The 18,992-nt window shown below is 40.3% G+C and overlaps 1 protein-coding gene across 3 annotated transcripts in view; it reads right to left on the reverse strand.

The window, feature by feature from the left end:
• rsrc1 (arginine/serine-rich coiled-coil 1) overlaps nt 1-18,992 on the reverse strand; it is a 242,138-nt gene that overhangs the window by 92,977 nt on the left and 130,169 nt on the right. For all 3 annotated transcript variants that reach the window (XM_067450024.1, XM_067450023.1, XM_067450022.1), the window contains exon 6: nt 17,899-17,950. In XM_067450024.1, the coding sequence (XP_067306125.1) occupies nt 17,899-17,950 (52 nt within the window). The remainder of the gene's footprint in view (nt 1-17,898; nt 17,951-18,992) is intronic.

An 18,992-nucleotide genomic window follows, 5' to 3' on the forward strand; every position in this document is an offset into this window, starting at 1 on the left:
GACTATTTTAACGGCGTCTTTACTGCCTTTCTGGACATTGAAAGTGTTATTTAAACTGCTGTCTATGGAGGGGTCAGAGAGCTCTCGGATTTCATCAGAAATATCTGTTCTATGTCTTATGGGTCGGACATGAGGGTGAGGAATAAATGACAGAAATGGCATTTTTGGGTGAACTAACCCTTTAAGAGAGAATCTGCCAATGTAGGTCAACTTCCACGTTTTAAAATATAAAGTTTACCACAAAAATAGACATGAAATGCTGATATTGTCTACAAAATCCAGTTTGAATCCAGTTCGTAATGCTCTGTGCATAAAGCGCTGTACCCATCTTTTACTTTTCTTTTTAAACTGCGGGTGCAATCGCAACACAAATCATTTTAAGCCATTTATTGTATCTTATCTAATTAGAGCAACAGCTCTAAATGATGCCACGGGAATCAGGATTGCTCATTCTCGCTGCGTTCCTCCAGCTCACGCAACCTACAAACCCCAGCAGGCGGGCCAAGCTAATTAAATTACTTTGCAAAGTTTACTTAACAGTGAATGGTTAGTAAAATTTAAGGTGATTGCAAATTTTCTTTCATTCCACTTCAGTCACAGGCCTGTTTGAAACTCGTCTGCAAATAATTAGCGCATACATTTGCATCAAAATCATTTATACCATATGTTGCAGAAATTATGGAAAACAGCATGATTAAAATATTCTCTTTTTTCTGTTATGGTAATTTTTAAATATAGTGACTGAGAAAGGAGAGAGAGAGAGAGAGAGAGAGAGAGAGAGAGAGAGAGAGAGAGAGAGAGAGAGAGAGAGAGAGAGAGAGAGAGAGAGAGAAATGATTCCATTTGGATTTGAACATACAAGGTTTTGTTTCAAGAGCTCACCAGATGCTGTTTGAAATCTGCCAACAGTTGAAAGAAACTGCTCTCCTCTCGAACCCACAAACAGCATCAGCTAAACACTTAACGGCGCTCCAGCACACACCTGACTCGGCTGATTATTCCAAACACTTTCATATGGAAGAGTTAAGGTAGCATCTCTAACATTAGAGAAACAAACACACACACACACACACACACACACACACACACACACACACACACACACACACACACACACACACACGTCTGGTGCGCTATCTTTCTAGGGACTCACCATAGACGTAATGGTTTTTATACTGTACAAACCATATATTCTGTCCTCTTACACTGCCCCTACCCCTAAACCTACCCATCACAGGAAACTTTCTGCATTTTTACTTTTTCAAAAGAACTCATTCTGCATGATTTATAAGCTTTTGTACCCATGGAGACCTCAATTTAGGTCCCCACAGTGACACGAGTCTGTGTGCATTCAGGTTGAAGTCCCCACCAGGCTAGAAACACACACACACACACACACACACACACACACACACACACACACACACACACACACACACACACACACACACACACACACACACACACACACACACACACACACACACACACACACACACAAACACACACACACACACACACACACACACACACACACACACACACACACAAACACACACACACACACACACACACACACACACACACAAACACACACACACACACACACACACACACACACAAATCATTTTTTATTCAGACACAACTTCAACATTTTCTCACACTACTTCGCTATAAAAATGGTAATAAATTATGACAAGAACTAATTCATCTTGATAATGTCAGAAAGGTGGAAAGGTAGGTAATGGATTACAATCAACTAATCAGCTGTTACATTTCAGTACACAATTAGATAATACCAATTTAGGTCAACCCATGACCAGAACACTGAAGCAAAACATGGTCAGGTCAAAGTGTCTGAATCATTTTAGTCCCAAATGTTTATCCATTTTCCTGGTAGTCCATTTTATGAAGAATTTTTGGGTATAATATGTACGGTTTACTTTTTTTGCTATCCTCACTTACATAAATTAACTATATGTCCTGCAACCTCTAGTAAAAAATGATATCTGGAGTCTGAATACTTTTTTGTTTGACTGTATGTGTAGTATATATGTATATGTATATATGTGTGAGTGTGTATATATATATTAGGGGTGACCCCTAATAGTCGAAGATTCGATGCATCGATATGCAGGACCAGATTCAATCACGGATCTCATGGTCGAATCTTCACGGGTGTTATGAAACGAGGATCATACCATTTTGGCAATATGGCGTGCTCAATATTAGTGTTATAAAGACGCGCCTTTAAAATTCGAACACATACACCGACGGCGGCATTCGACGCCTGTCCGCGGCGATTAAATGTATATTTCCCTCAAATCGTGACTGTACATACTGATTTCACCCTGTGCTACAAGATACACTCATCGTGCAGCTCTTCTGTCAGAAGTCGATTCAAAATTGAGCTTGCGTGTATATAATGTTCACGTCTGCCTGGTGTGAGATCCCTGAGACACGCCGCTGAGCTTCAGTCCGGTGTGCGACCCCCTTTAGGCACAATCGGCTTAAGAACGTGCATATAAACGCACTCAAAGTGTTCTTTTCTTTTCTAGGCAGGTATTTTTTTAGGTTTATTTATCAAAATGTTCTTTTATATATTTGTGTGATGTTTTGTGTTTCGATCGCAGCTTTTAAATGTTATGAGAGAACGGTTAATTTACGAATGTGTAGTGTAGCCTAGTTTTGATCACTTTATTAAAAGTGGTGGCTGTGTGTCGTTTGGGTTAGGTAAAATAAAGTAAAATAACAATAGTCTTAGCCTCCTGAGAGAGAGAGAGAGAGAGAGAGAGAGAGAGAGAGACTTAAAAATAAAAAGTAAAATAAGATGCTCACATTAGAAAAGTCTAAATGAAAATACATGATGACTATTTAACCAGCGCAGACTCGAAGAAAACACCATGACCTGTCATTTCATAACCTCCACAAATCAGGACAAATCACAGTCCTATCCCTTCACTCTTGTGGTTTATTTTGTGTGGCCTGTATCTGCAAACCTGTCAGCCTGCCTCATTATGAAAGCTAAGTGACTTTGACATGCGCTGCAAAAGCTTGTTCCTGTATTTTGGGTGAATGGAAGACTCTAATAGCAAATAAAGCGCCTGAACAATAACTCCAGCTTTTGTTGTCGCTTTACTGACCCATACCCTTTCTTTGACTTTTTCGTTCTACACTAACTGCTCTACTAATGTCACTAACAGACGCATGTCAACACCGTCGTCACTGTCACTCGTTTAACAAAAGAGCTGTTTTCCACTTTCCATTTCCCAAAAGCATTTCGGAGGAAATAGCAGAGGTGACAGGCCTCCGAATGGAGGAGCAAATGATTTTCATGTAGGAATGCACAGCGTAATGCATATTGTTTTTGCGTGCTGGAGAACACTTCCACCACCCCACATGTTCTCCTGAGATTGAGTGGGTGGCCACTGAGAAAGACAATGTGAAATAAAGCAGATAATGAGACAAACAGCATTTCACTGGAGTGCTGCTGGAATGAAGCTGTGCAATAATGAAATATCTGAACATGTCTTTCATCACTCTCTCCTCTCTCTGTTCACACAAAGACAGACTCTGACCCGGGCTTTCCATGTTAGCCTATTAGTTCCAGTTCAGGTATGCGTGTGTGTGTGTGTGAGGGATGTGAAATGTGACACCCTCTATGTATGTGGTCCGCTGGCCTCACATCTGTTGCAGCAGTCTGGGCAGTTAATGCTGCTTTTTACGGCAAAAATCAGTCAGCTTGCATTTTGTATAAGCTGCCCAACGTGCTGGCGTTCTGTTCTCTCTCACCAGGGGCTGCAGAACAACACTCAGAAACTCAGCGGAGGACGAACAAAACAAGCGTGACAGTCTCTAATTAGCTGTGACTGAAGGGGTTTATTTAAAGAACACAAATGGAGGACGGTGCTTCAGTTTTGATGCACTTTGACCTGTCAGTACTTTAATGTCGGAAGACGTGGAGAATGTGACAGATGTGTCGGAAACAGAGCTCAGATTTGTTTACCGATAATTAATTACGGTTTTGGAAAGATTGGTCACTTATGCGCAACCAAGCCTGCGTTAATTTGATCAGAAAGACACTAAAAACTGTGAAATATTCATTTAAAAACAGAGCTGTTTTCTATTTTAATACATTTAAAATTGTCATTTGAATTGTCTTTCAATGTCACATGATGCTTTAGAAATCATTCTAATATGCTGCTCTTATTACTGGTGCTGAATTATTAATAATTGTTCTTCTCTGTATTAGTGTTGAAATCTATTGTAACATTATACATGTCTTCACTGTCACATTTGATCAATTTAATTTCTGCTCGCTGAATAATGTCTCACTGTTTCCACCAAAAATATTAAGCAGCATAATCAGTTTTCAACACTGAAAATAATAATAAAAATAATAATAATAATAGTTATATAATAGTTACTAATAGTAAAAGTCTTTCTTTTGACAGGTAGTGTATGTTATGGAGTTACGAAAAAACTCACACTACACTGAAAAAATGCAGGCCCCAACTGAACATTTTCTAGTGACTGATCACATCTGATTTTTTTAGTTGGCTAAATTGAATTTCTGTGAATTAAATTGCTTAAATTTGGCCAACTGAAAATTTAGATGTGATCAGTCACTAGAAAATGTTCAATTGGGGCCTGGATTTTTTGACAAACCCTCACACAGGACTCTGAGTGTATATCTGTCTACAGCAAAACAAACTGGCTGTTATTAAGCCTAAAATGTTTGTACACACATTAGCAAGTGTGCTTTATAGGTGGGGCGAGTAGGAAGCGAGCCTTAAACGCATTGCCACAATGATCCTGGCGCTCCGAGAGGGCGGCCCGCGGGGGGTCAGGGCCCCTGGAGGGCGAGCGACCCGCGTAAGACTGAGAGAAGGGACCTCATTACAGGTCTGCCGGGGCCCCTCCACTATTGAGTGTGAGCAGCTTACGTCGGGATGATCTGTTTCACACACACTCGCAGAGTCCATCAACACACACACTCCCACACATGGACAGGAGGAGGGGGCAGCTTAGAGCGCTGGGGCAGGATTTAGAGATCTCAGGAGACCTCGGTGAAAAAGGAAAGCGAGGGAATAGAGAGAAAAAGCTGGAAAGAAGCGATTGGCGGGGGTACAGAGGAACAGAGGGCTTAAAGCATGGCAGGGCTCTCGGTTAGACGACATTACCATTCCAAAACCACCAACATCTGCTCTATCACAGACACAGAGCGTGAGAGACAGAGAGGGAGATGGGGGTGGAGGTCAGTGGTCCTCGCTTGTTTATCATCACTAAACAATATAAGCTGATATGGTTCATTTTACATTACATTTGACCAAGAATGAACAGGCGGGTCTATGCTTAGAAACAAAGCGGGGCATGAAGTCATAACTGCTGTGACATCACATTAACAAGCCAGCAGCTTCTGAATGATCAATTACACACACTCTGGGCTGATCTCACACACACACGCGTTTAAACAAACACGTTAGGTACGGTGTTACACGTACAGAGAGACATACACAAAGAAAAATGAAAAAACAAAAATTCACAGACAATGCAGCAAATTCTGAATCCCTCTGTTAATATACACCTGAGACAGAGTCGAGACTGGCCAGAGGTAAACCAGTCAAAGTCCTCGAAGCCAGTGGTTCAACTGGGGGACGGGGCCCAGTAGGGGCCCTCAGAAAACTCCCAAGGGGGCCACATGATTATTTAAATTCATATATTATTATTCATATAATTCCTATTCCTATTCTTAATTACTTAATTAAAATGATAAAAACATATACATTTAAGTAAGTTGAAATCCCCCCCCCCCCCCACCAGTGAATTGTGGTTAATTTATTTACCAAGATCTACACTTCCAGTCTCTGATGATAATATATTGTAGTACTGTTTACCTCAATATTCAAAGGTCTCCAGTGTAAATATAATATTACCAGAAATATACCTATACAGGCAGTATCTTGCACACCTTTTATAACAAATGACTTTTGCTAAATTTTAAATCAATGCTTTAAGTAAAAAAACAAACAAACAAAAAAACTCAGTACTTGTAATAAGGGATTACACTGAGATCCTAACAAATTATAATAAATAATAATAAATAAATAAATAAACATGCTTGGCATTCAATCTTTTTTTTTTATATATACATAAATTAATTACAAGTGTTTTATATCCAGGTAATGACATACTATTACACATCCAGCGCAATGTGCCACCAGGTGTTTCCTGCTAGTTTCAGCCTGACGCAGTTCTCATGTTCACGTCCAGCTCCGCGTTGTTTAAATATCAAATGCACGGGCTCATCTGTTCCCCCATGGGTGTGCTGGTCTGAAAACCAGGAGTGTTCAGGAGCACTGCTGGAGCGTTGCTGTTTTGAGGAACTGAAAACCACTGACCATTGACCAACACAAACCTGCTCTAAAGGCAATAGTGCAGGATTTAGTAGGGCTGTCATTTTTGAAAAAACAATCTAATTGGAACAGATATCAAAAATCAAGCAATGTATTCGGATATATATGAATATCTACGTCCTATAAGGACGCACACTCAAAAGTAATCGGGTCAGGTCGTTTACATGGTGAAATTGTTAGTTTGATCGATTCATGAAAAGGTTTATCCCACCTCTCTCAAACCGATTACAATTTTATTCGGTATGGGCATTTTGATTCAAACTGAGGTGTTTATATGAAGCATTTTCATTCAGATTGGACTTTTAAACCGATTACAGTGCTCCATGTAAACGCACCCGGCTGTAAAAAATTGAGCTACATGGCACTTTAAAAACCGGATAGTTTATTTATAGTTCGATTACGGATATTTCAGGTCATGCTCGAATGCATATTCGAATATCGAATAAAAAGTGACAGCACTAGTATTTAGTGTGTTTTTTAAAGGGTGTGTTAGTAATATGAGGCTATAGGCGGTGCACAACACGTGTTCACTCTGATTATTACACACACAGGGATGCGCAGCTGCACACACAAACACATCCCAAATATTAAAAATAAACGCATTCCTTTCTGGAGAAGCGTTCAGTCTTTCTGCTCGCAAATTCCTCCACGTAAATAGCGAATCCGCCATGGTGCGAGCGCAACTGGCTTTTAAAGGGAAAGGGAGACGAGACTCTGATTGGTTTATTGCACGTTACGCCCAAAAACACACCCATGATTTTAGACCATGCACCTGGCAGCCTACCATTTTTTCTGTAGTTATACTAGCAAAACTAGTGCATATGCGCTTTAGACAATGCGCTCAGATTAAAACAGGGCCCACAGTATTAAGAATCAAGCGTATGTGTAAAGTTAAATTCAAGCGTATGGTAAAGTTCAGCTATTATTTCGTCTTCCGGACTGCACATAAACCTTTGATATGTGAAAATGCTTATTCAGGGTGGTAGTATACAATTAAAAAAAAGCATGCAATTTTTGGTTAAAATAATGAACATGTTGTATATTCTGCAAGGAGAATGCAAACTTATGACCCCAACTGTAAAAACATAGCATGGTTATTTGATCAATTGCTACTCAACTGATCCTCATAAAAAGAGTGTGACTCAACAGAACACGTCCTAAGATCTCGGGAGCAGAACTGATACAGTGTGTTTGCTGTCTGCTTGAACATTACTGACAGAACTCAAACGTCTATTGAGTAGGCATGTGCCGATATCAATTTTTCATGTTGTGATTATTTGCTGACGTTTTATCACGATATACGATATTATCACGATATTGAAATAAGTTGCAAAAAAAAAGTGTTGCCATAGCATAACAGCTTTAAGAACTATTTTTGTAATAACAAAAATAACTGAATGTTTAAATACAATAATGCACCAAAAATATATACAGTTCTGGAAAAAAAATTAAGAGACCCCTCATTGAGAAATCAATGTTAAGTGGTCTCTTGATTATTTGCAGAGCTGTAAAAGTACAATTTTCAAACAGATTAAAGTGCAAAAGAATTAGGCTATAAAGAACAACAGGTAACAAATTAATATGTCTCATTATTTAATGCATTAACTAAGACAATAGTTAACTAAGAGCAATAGCTACATTTGGTACAGAAAGTATAATGTTTTTGGTAATGTTAGTTAAGAAATACTGATCATTGTTAGTTTTATCTTAGGTCCATGAAAATGTTATTTTGATTTTGATTGTAATGTTATTAAACAGTGACTAAGAAATTAACATTACTTAGAATGATCAATTCTTTATAAGTATTTTTCATTGTCAGTTTGGTAATAATGAATTAACATGTTAACTAATGAAGCCGTATGTCTCAAAATTTTACTGAACAATAACAAATAATTAGAACAGTTCTAATCATTAGGGCATGTTGTAGTCATGTGTAGATTAAAACATAAACATGTTTAAATTTGAAAAGAAATAGCCTATTAAGTCTTCAAGTATAAAGTATTTGGTGCTGTGATGAACAACATTAAGATTACAAAAAACGAATGGCTGTTTTAAAAACTACACAAGGTTTCTTTTGTTTGCGGGGTTTCCGGGGTAATCGCTGCATTCTGCCGTTCATCAGCGCCCTCTGCTGTCACTGAGCGGCACTTCAGCAGCGCGTCTCCTTCACTCGTTCATGAGCTTCTCATTTACATCTGAGCGCGTGTCCCTTGGACGCAGAATACAGCGGTGTTGAGCATTTATACGGTTGATGGGCAAAGTATTATTGAGTGCATTATAAAAAAAATATATAAATTGTTAATAAATTATTATTTACGATATTTTAAAGTGCCCACGATAACAATATCGTGATAAATCGCATTATCGAAAATCGGCACGTCTACTATTGAGCAATGCTGAATGAGTAATGCATTTGATTTACCTGCATCTCGTCACCCAACCTGATGCAAAACATGCATTGGTGTAAATGTGTATTTCAGTTTTTTTTTGTGTGTGTTTTTTTAGGGATAAGCAAACTTGATTTTCTGAGACATGCTGCCGATTGTGTCAGTTTATTGGTTTAGCGTTGTAATAATGCTGCGAAACACAACAGGGGTCATTCTTGGGCTGACTGACCAGAGGCCAATAAATAACAATAACTCACATGCGCTCTGTGCAAATCACAAGAAATGAACACTTATGCCAGAGAGAACGCGTGTCTGTCAGCATATCTTCATTCACTCTCTCCATTGAGTTTCACAAGCTCTCTGCTCTTTTATTTGTATTTATGAGTGCTGGTGTCAGGACTACTGCTTCCACATCTTTCGGTCTGTCACAAATACTTCCTTTAAAAGTGCTGGGGCCTGTGTTCTTGTTTAACTCCAAATGTTCTCGTATTCAGTGAGTTGTCTATTCTTACTAGCAGCAGTGTGTGTGTGGTTGTGTTCATGTATTTGCCAGGACTGATGGGTGAGTGGTTGCTAGATGATGTATGGCATGTGGTCCCTTTAATATGTTTCCTGTACGACTGACAGCTGGGTCACTGCATGTGCGCACACACACACACACACACACACACACACACACACACGGATCACACTTTAAAAAGTAATAGCACACTGTCACATCTGCTGCATAATAAAGCCCACAAAAGGGAGCATACAGGGCTCAAACGATGAAACAGAACTTTGACTCCATTATTGGACAAGACACACACGTGAATGCTGTTGAAATAGCTTAGGATTCCTTTTATCATAAAAAAGTATCTTAATTCAGCTTAGTCATGACTATTTTCCACCCTCGCAGTGATATTAAAGGGGCCGTTGTTTGTTTCTGTGTAAATGGCCTCTTCACATACAGTATGAAAACTGCACTGGCCATCTTTCTTCCTCATTACCTCATTGTGACTTTTCTGCTTATATTTCTCTCTCGCCCTTGACAAGATCTGGGGCCAGTTGTAGTTGTAGGGTAAATGAGCACAGAAACATTTACACACTTCCACATATTTGAGGGTTGCACCATTAAATATAGTTGAAATGTAACCCTTTGTATAAACTAAATATTTACTGAAGCCTCGAACCAGGAAAAATGACCGATATATAATGGCAGGCCGACTGGATTATATCAATGAGCGCATGTTTTACTCATTTCAGTCTTTTACACCTGTCTTAAACCTTGATGACTCCAAGGCCGCCCATTTTGCAAGTTTCAAAAGGCCCTCATAGGTGAAGATATTTCTGTCATAATGACAAAGCTTCTTGTTTTAAAGGTGTCATGAACTAGCCTGACAAGCCAGAGCCACATCAAGATGTTTGGTCTGGAAACTCACCATTGACAGCTCAATCCGAGGGGCGGATAAACGGTTGTCTTTCAAACTCCCTCTGCACGCGATAAGATAGCGCTACAACCAACCAGAGCAACGAAGGTGAAGCGGCGCTAGCTAACAGATTAAACATTCGCCGTATCCGGTCAGCTAAACTCCGAACACATCTTCCCTTCTTAAGAACGACTTCAGTGCCGTTCTTTGTTCTTTTCTCAGAGAAAAGCTTAACTCCAAGTCTTCCAGAGTCGCGCTCAAAGCTGATTCGAAAGACCGCCGCCGTTCGCCAGTTTCTGTGTTTACTAGAAGCACGCAAACGCAACTCGGCCTTCGTCACTATGGCCCCGCCCACCGACTCTATACACGATGTGATTGGCCCGCCAAGAGTTAGGCGAATACAGCTCAGAAGTGTATTGAGAGTTGCTAAACGACACTCGCTGGCAGATTAGATTTGCTGCCGCTAGGGTACGTCTAGATTTCTAGGCTAGTCATGAACCAGCTTTAAAAAAAATGTATACTGTTGTGTGAGGTCAGCTAATGATGTTCGTCTGGTTTTTAAATTCAAAAACATCATAACTAATAAGTAATAGGCTATTTTCTACACTGGTTTTGAGGCTCTCTCCTGAACGCTGGGTTTTGATGGGCGTGTCACTGGAGACTTGGAAGTAAACGCCCACGGCTAGGATTGGATAATATTTCTGCCAACATTATAAATATACAAATAAAATGAATTAATTAGGTCTTATATAATTCTATAAACTATAATACAGATCTGCCAACATTGTCACTATATGATAAATTAAAATAAGCTGATAACATCACTGCTTTCTCCAGAACGACTGTACAGCCAAATCTAATTTTGTTGCAATATTATCCTGTTTGACACTGAAGCTGCTTTGACACAATCGTCATTGTAAAAGTGCTATATAAAAAAAGATGATTGATTTGCATATTTAATGAGCTTAAGCTCCTGTTAGACCACATAAGGAGAGGAGAGAATGAGGGAGAAGCGGCAACCAGAAAGATTCTCTCGATCACAGGGCTCGTAAACGTCTTTATCAAACAAACACAATGATTTGTGAGATTTGTTTACAGACGATCCCGCAGTGAACTGAAGTGAGCATGTCTTCCCCACGTGAGCTGAGACTTCATTAAAAATAAAGTTCAACCACTCATTCCTAATATTAGGATCAGAAGGAAGCTTATGCAGCGACTGTGTTCTTCCACAATCAGGAATAGCACAATATCTTAATCTCCCTCGGCATGGTTATTGTTGGCTAGCACGAGTCCTCCATGAGTCGGTGGGCGGGGTGACTGGATTAGACGCGCAGTAGAGGTGTGTGTTTCGTCACGCACTGACGTCAGTATGAAGCACAGGACCGTTTGCTGAGCCTGGTGTCTATAAAAGCTTTTCTTTGACTAACAAGGAAGTTTCAGCTCTGAAACTTACAGGATATTCTTATATTACCATGACCCTTTATATATCAAAAGCTCAAGGAAAGTCAATTCCTCAATTCATCACCCCTTTAAACGTTTTATCTAAACAAACTAGGAGCAGCAATATAATTACAATTAAAATAATTACCGGTACGTTCTAACAAAACAACTAAATGTTAGAAGACACTTCCATTCATTCGTGATCCACTTATTAAGTCGTGACGTGAGTAATGCAGTTTCCGGGTTCAAGCCGGTTCAAGTGAGAATAGCAGCCGCCATTTATGAGCACTCTTTAATCACAGTGACACACATTTAAGCCAAGCTTTCATAAACTCACAGTGTACACTACAGTCTCTGGGCTCACGGCGTCCCGTGACACCATTATTTTCCAGGCTCAGAACAGATTAATCACTATATGGACAACGGAGATGATGGTATGGAGGTGCTTCAGTAGCATTACATCAGTGTACATTAGCCCTGTTGCTTTTGCCATCTCATACATGAAAAATTTGGATCCTAACACGTTTGGATCATAAAAAAAAAACAAAAAAACAACAACAACAGGTAATAATTAAATAAAAATAAAATCCTTTCCAAACTTAGTTTAAACTGTCATAAAGACTTGTTACAATTAAAACAATAGCATACAGACAATTACGAAATGTGAATGGCTCTTTTATTTGGAAGGTGGGACTTCTATTACTAGAGCCCCCATATTGGGACAGTCTGTTTCTCTGTAATACAAGTGGCCCGTCTCTGCTATATACTGTCTCTGGAACCAAGCGCATAGAAACAAAGGGTAAAAAGTTGTGAATGTGGCACACATTAAAAGGTCATTGTAAACCATGGTTATATGTAGGGTTTGACTTATGCCTGCTTAACTTTCGAGCCGTATGTCTACAAATGTAATTCTCTGAATTCCTGGCCTCACGCTGATTCAAATGCAATGGTTTTAATTTCCGCTGACTAGAATTTAGGCCATTTTCAATCCTATGAAAAACAATACGATACATTAGTGCCGTCAAATCAATTAATCCCACCCGAAATAAAAGTTTGTGTTTACATAATATACGTGTGCGTGCTGTGTATAATTATTAGGTATATATAAATATTATGTATATATAAATGTATATACACACACATGCATGATTATATTTAAGAAAAATGTGTTAAACTATATATATATATATACAGCATATACATGCAAAGATTTCTTAAGTATATGTACATGAATGAGTGTGTGTATATATTTAAATAATTATCCACAGCACACATACATATAGTATGCAAACACAAACTTTTATGTAATGTAATGTAATTGATATTATAATTTAGTGCTGGGGAATCGGTTAATCGTGGTTAAATGCATCCGAAATAAATGGTTGTATTTAAATAATAATTGTGTGTGTATTGTGTATAATTATTATGTAATGCAGGCCTTTTGGAAGAAACATGTATGTATGTACACTGTAAAAACATTTTTTAGAAAAAAAGTTACGTGGTTGCCTTAAAATTTTGAGTTCATTGAAATTAAAATTTTGAGTTAATACAATGAGCGTTTTTTAAGATTCAACAACGTTTATTAAAATATTATTAAAAGATTTTGTAAGCATATTGGGTAATTGTGTGTGTTTTATTTTTGATGACGCAGTGAAACATGCCAAATTGTGCTATTTTCATGATTTATCAAATTTTTTATGTGGTTCAGATACAATAATATTTTGAGTTTCTATTTATTAAACAAATTTCCTTCATTGTATCAACTCAAATGTTCAATTTCAATAAACTCAAAATGTTAAGGCAACCAGGTTACTTACTTTTTTAAGTTAAACCAACAAAACATTTTACAGTTTGTACATGAAAAGCTAAGCAGTAAATGTTTCAAAATGCAGTAGGCTACACTGTTATCAAGGCCGTTTGTTCTAGCTCTGATGTCTCCAATTACGGCAGTTTAATCAAATAATTAGTTATGAATCAGATATCCAAATCTCTTCCACTTGCCACTTTTGGTTGATTCACACAAGAAATGGAAGTTCAAACACATCTTTTTGTGGGATACAGTACCTATTGCAGTGTGCTCTGGCATATTGGCATTTTGGCTTTTGGCATATTTTGGCACACTGTTTACTGCACAGTCTGTACAATATGCGGACTACTTTTTTCTAGAAAAACTGTATATGAGAAGCCAAGCAGTAAATGTTTCAAAATGTAGCAGGCTACACTTATCAAGGTCGCATGTTCTAGTTCTCATGTCTCCAGTTACGGCAGTTAAATCAAATAATTATTTAAGTAATAATAATAAGTAACAGTAACAGTAGCCATCGCTGTGTCCTCTGCATTATACTGCACATTTCAACACACTTCAGGTAATGACTGATCACAGCAAAGAACTGATAATGATGGACATCTTAAGTAAAGGTAAAGACATCTTCAAATGTAGCTTTTTGTTTTTAAAGCCCTGCGTGGGCTTGCACCTCAGTACATTAGTGATCTTCTTGTTATGCACAATGCCTCAAGATCCCTATGCTCTTCCAATCAACTTCTACTTTCTATTCCTCGCTCTCGTTATAAGACTAAAGGTGACCGGACTTTCTCTGTAGCGGCTCCTCGACTCTTCCACTTAGTATTAGATCTTCCTCCTCTGTTGCTACTTTTAAAGCATCCTTAAAAACTCATTTATATTATTTGTTTTAACTGATGGTGTAAATGCTTTCCCATGTACCCTCAATGTTTATATCTTTTACAGCACTTTGGTGACAACCTTGGTAGTTTAAAGGGTTACTTCAGCGATTAGCATATGGCTTTGTATCAATAGAAACCCTGGAGTATATTCAAATGATTGTGCTTTCCCCCCTCATATCCCCCTGAGACAAGAGATTTATGCATTTTATTTATGGAAAAATTCCTCCCATGACGCAAATTGACGATATTTGAGTCATCTTTGGAATTTTTGGCCAGAGGCTAAAGACTACAGCCAGCAGAGGGACTAAAAGACTAGAGGGGCCAAAGACTAGAGGGGCTAAAGACTAGAGGGGCCAAATACTAGAGGGGCTAAAGACTGGAGGGGCTAAAGACTAGAGGGGATAAAGACTAGAGGGGATAAAGACTAGAGGGGCTAAAGACTGGAGGGGCTAAAGACTAGAGGGGCTAAAGACTAGAGGGGATAAAGACTGGAGGGGCTAAAGACTGGAGGGGCTAAAGACTACAGCCAGCAGAGGGACTAAAAGACTAGAGGGGCCAAAGACTAGAGGGGCTAAAGACTAGAGGGGCCAAATACTAGAGGGGCTAAAGACTGGAGGGGCTAAAGACTAGAGGGGATAAAGACTAGAGGGGCTTAAGACTAGAGGGGCTAAAGACTGGAGGGGCTAAAGACTAGAGGGGCTAAAGACTAGAGGGGATAAAGACTGGAGGGGCTAAAGACTGGAGGGGCTAAAGACTAGAGTGGCTAAAGACTAGAGGGGCTAAAGACTAGAGGGGCTAAAGACTGGAGGGGCTAAAGACTAGAGGGGCTAAAGACTAGAGGGGCTAAAGACTGGAGGGGCTAAAGACTGGAGGGGCTAAAGACTGGAGGGGCTAATGACTGGAGGGGCTAAAGACTAGAGGGGCTAAAGACTAGAGGGGCTAAAGACTAGAGGGGCTAAAGACTAGAGAGGCTAAAGACTGGAGGGGCTAAAGACTGGAGGGGCTAAAGACTAGAGGGGATAAAGACTAGAGGGGCCAAAGACTGGAGGGGCTGAAGACTAGAGGGGCTAAAGATTAGAGGGGCCAAAGACTGGAGGGGCTAAAGACTAGAGGGGCTAAAGACTACAGCCAGCAGAGGGACTAAAAAACTAGAGAGGCTAAACACTAGAGGGGCTAAAGACTAGAGCCAGCAGAGGGACTAAAAAACTAGAGAGGCAAAAGACTAAAGGGGCTAAAGACTAGAGCCAGCAGAGGGACTAAAAGACTAGAGGGGCTAAAGACTAGAGCCAGCAGAGGGACTAAAAGACTAGAGGGGCTAAAGACTAGAGAGGCTAAAGACTAGAGCCAGCAGAAGGACTAAAATACTAGAGGGGCTAAAGACTAGAGAGGCTAAAGACTAGAGCCAGCAGAAGGACTAAAATACTAGAGGGGCTAAAGACTAGAGCCAGCAGAGGGACTAAAAGACTAGAGGGGATAAAGACTAGTGGGGCTAAAGACTACAGCCAGCAGAGGGACTAAAAGACTAGAGGGGCTAAAGACTAGAGGGGCTAAAGACTACAGCCAGCAGAGGGACTAAAAGACTAGAGGGGCTAAAGACTAAGGGGCTAAAGACTACAGCCAGCAGAGGGACTAAAAAACTAGAGGGGCTAAAGACTAGAGGGACTAAAAGACTAGAGGGGCTAAAGACTAGAGGGGATAAAGACTAGAGGGGCTAAAGACTAGAGGGGATAAAGACTAGAGGGGATAAAGACTAGAGGGGATAAAGACTAGAGGGGATAAAGACTAGAGGGGCTAAAGACTACAGCCAGCAGAGGGACTAAAAGACTAGAGGGGCTAAAGACTAGAGCCAGCAGAGGGGCTAAAGACTAGAGGGGCTAAAGACTAGAGCCAGCAGAGGGGCTAAAGACTAGAGGGGCTAAAGACTAGAGAGGCTAAAGACTAGAGCCAGCAGAAGGACTAAAAGACTAGAGGGGATAAAGACTAGAGGGGCTAAAGACTAGAGGGGCTAAAGACTACAGCCAGCAGAGGGACTAAAAGACTAGAGGGGCTAAAGACTAGAGGGGCTAAAGACTAGAGCCAGCAGAGGGACTAAAAGACTAGAGGGGATAAAGACTAGAGGGGCTAAAGACTAGAGGGGCTAAAGACTACAGCCAGCAGAGGGACTAAAAGACTAGAGGGGCTAAAGACTAGAGGGGCTAAAGACTACAGCCAGCAGAGGGACTAAAAGACTAGAGGGGCTAAAGACTAAGGGGCTAAAGACTACAGCCAGCAGAGGGACTAAAAAACTAGAGGGGCTAAAGACTAGAGGGACTAAAAGACTAGAGGGGCTAAAGACTAGAGGGGATAAAGACTAGAGGGGCTAAAGACTAGAGGGGATAAAGACTAGAGGGGCTAAAGACTAGAGGGGCTAAAGACTACAGCCAGCAGAGGGACTAAAAGACTAGAGGGGCTAAAGACTAGAGCCAGCAGAGGGGCTAAAGACTAGAGGGGCTAAAGACTAGAGGGGCTAAAGACTAGAGCCAGCAGAGGGGCTAAAGACTAGAGGGGCTAAAGACTGCAGCCAGCAGAGGGATTAAAAGACTAGAGGGGCTAAAGATTAGAGGGGCTAAAGACTAGAGGGGATAAAGACTGCAGCCAGCAGAGGGATTAAAAGCCTAGATGGGCTAAAGACTAGAGGGGCTAAAGACTAGAGGGGCTAAAGACTAGAGCCAGCAGAGGGGCTAAAGACTAGAGGGGCTAAAGACTAGAGGGGCTAAAGACTAGAGCCAGCAGAGGGGCTAAAGACTAGAGGGGCTAAAGACTGCAGCCAGCAGAGGGACTAAAAGACTAGAGGGGCTAAAGAATAGAGGGGCTAAAGACTAGAGGGGATAAAGACTGCAGCCAGCAGAGGGACTAAAAGACTAGAGGGGCTAAAGACTAGAGCCAGCAATTTCCGCATGTTTAACAACCCAAGATCACACTCACAGCTCAGCTCGTAGCTGCAGGCATTCATTTAAACGGATGCTAAGCAATGTAAGTGTCTTTACTTCTGAAATTAATTTCTATGAAAGTTAAGCTTCCAAAGACATGAACTGAAAACACACCAGACTGGACACACACTGTGAATCTATGCCGCGAGTGTAGTCGCGATTACCTCAGCTCTCATCACGAGAGCTCATCAGCTCATTTATGACGTTAAATGTAATCTGACTCCTGCAGCGTTAGTGCTGTGAGACTCACGCGGCGCCTCGATCGTTGTATTGAACAGACACATTTAGTATTTAATTGTAGTGTCTGTTCTCTAACTGAGTCACAGTAATCTAGTAACAGTGGCTTTGGGAGTGGCCTCACAGAGCAGCTAAGCATTCTGGGAATTGTAGTCTTTCATTCCCATGAGACAAAAACACATTTTCTGTCTTTTCTCAGTCTAGAAAGCACCAAATTCAAAAATAATTTCCCATTTCTACTACATTAATGACCCAGTTTAATTACAGATTCATCTTTCCAGCGCTGAAGTACCGCTTTAAATTTGCTATAAATCAATAAACTAAACTAAACTAAACTAAAGGGACTAAGTGGTCGTACCTGCAGCTTGGAGCACCAGCTGGAGTCGCGCTTTGGCCTGTTCTGAAGGCGCCTGGAAAGACAGAGGAAGAAATTGTCTTAATACTGGGTTAGGAGGAAACAAGATAATAAAACACAACTCCAGCCTCCACAGTTAAACAGAACACAACAACACCGTGAGGATTTAAGAAAGCAGATTCAGCGGCAGGGCTTAAAAAAAAAAGAATCATTTCCTCAACGAGATCACATCTTCAGTCATGTACAAATGGCAATAAATCCCAGCAGATCACGAGGGTGTGTGTGTGTGTGTGTAAACATGCGTACGAGGGCTAAACATGTAGAGATTTCACAGTGGCACTGGAAGAGGGCTCGGATATAATTCCAATATCTCCACTATTAGATTCCACCCTCTTAATTGTCAAGAAAGAAGAATGATGAGGCAAGGAAGTTATAAAGGGCTATAGATTGCTCTCTAACGCAGGAAAGCCTGGTGTGTGTTGGTGTTATGAAGGTGTGTAGGATTACAGAGAAATTAAATGCTAATAGGATGAAATTTAAATGTGGATCCTGCAAGGCTCACCGTAGCTCATCGGAGAATGTGGGTGTCGCTGACAGCGGTAACGCACATTATTCAGCATAAATTTGATTTATCAAACTGTAAAGGTGTCACTTTCTAAAAATGTCATTTGGGGTGATGACAGGGAAATATAATGACCCGCTTTAATGTAAAACTGTCACTCTGCTGTGTCTTAGATGACAAACACATCCAGCTCTTCTTGGAAATCTGCTTGTTTTTGACACCTCGCCTTCGATAACTTTTAAAAAAACACAGGCTCCTCTTCTAGGAGGTATTTTGAGCACGCTCCTCTTACCCCCCCCCCCACCTCCTTTATATTGTTATCAGAAGCATATCAGACTGTTTCGGGGCATCAATCAAGCAGACAGAAATAAAGGAAGGATTATTGAATGTTCAGATAAACCCCCTCTCCTCCCATTCAAACCCATCTTCTATTCTCTCTGCCATTACAATAACATCCAGTCATGCCGCAATAACGAGGCGGATCACACGACTTAAATGGAAGGATAATAGCTGGCAGGGCAATCATCTTAGTTAC

This window comes from Pseudorasbora parva, chromosome 8 (assembly GCF_024679245.1).
Source record: "Pseudorasbora parva isolate DD20220531a chromosome 8, ASM2467924v1, whole genome shotgun sequence".
Lineage (NCBI taxonomy): Eukaryota > Metazoa > Chordata > Actinopteri > Cypriniformes > Gobionidae > Pseudorasbora > Pseudorasbora parva.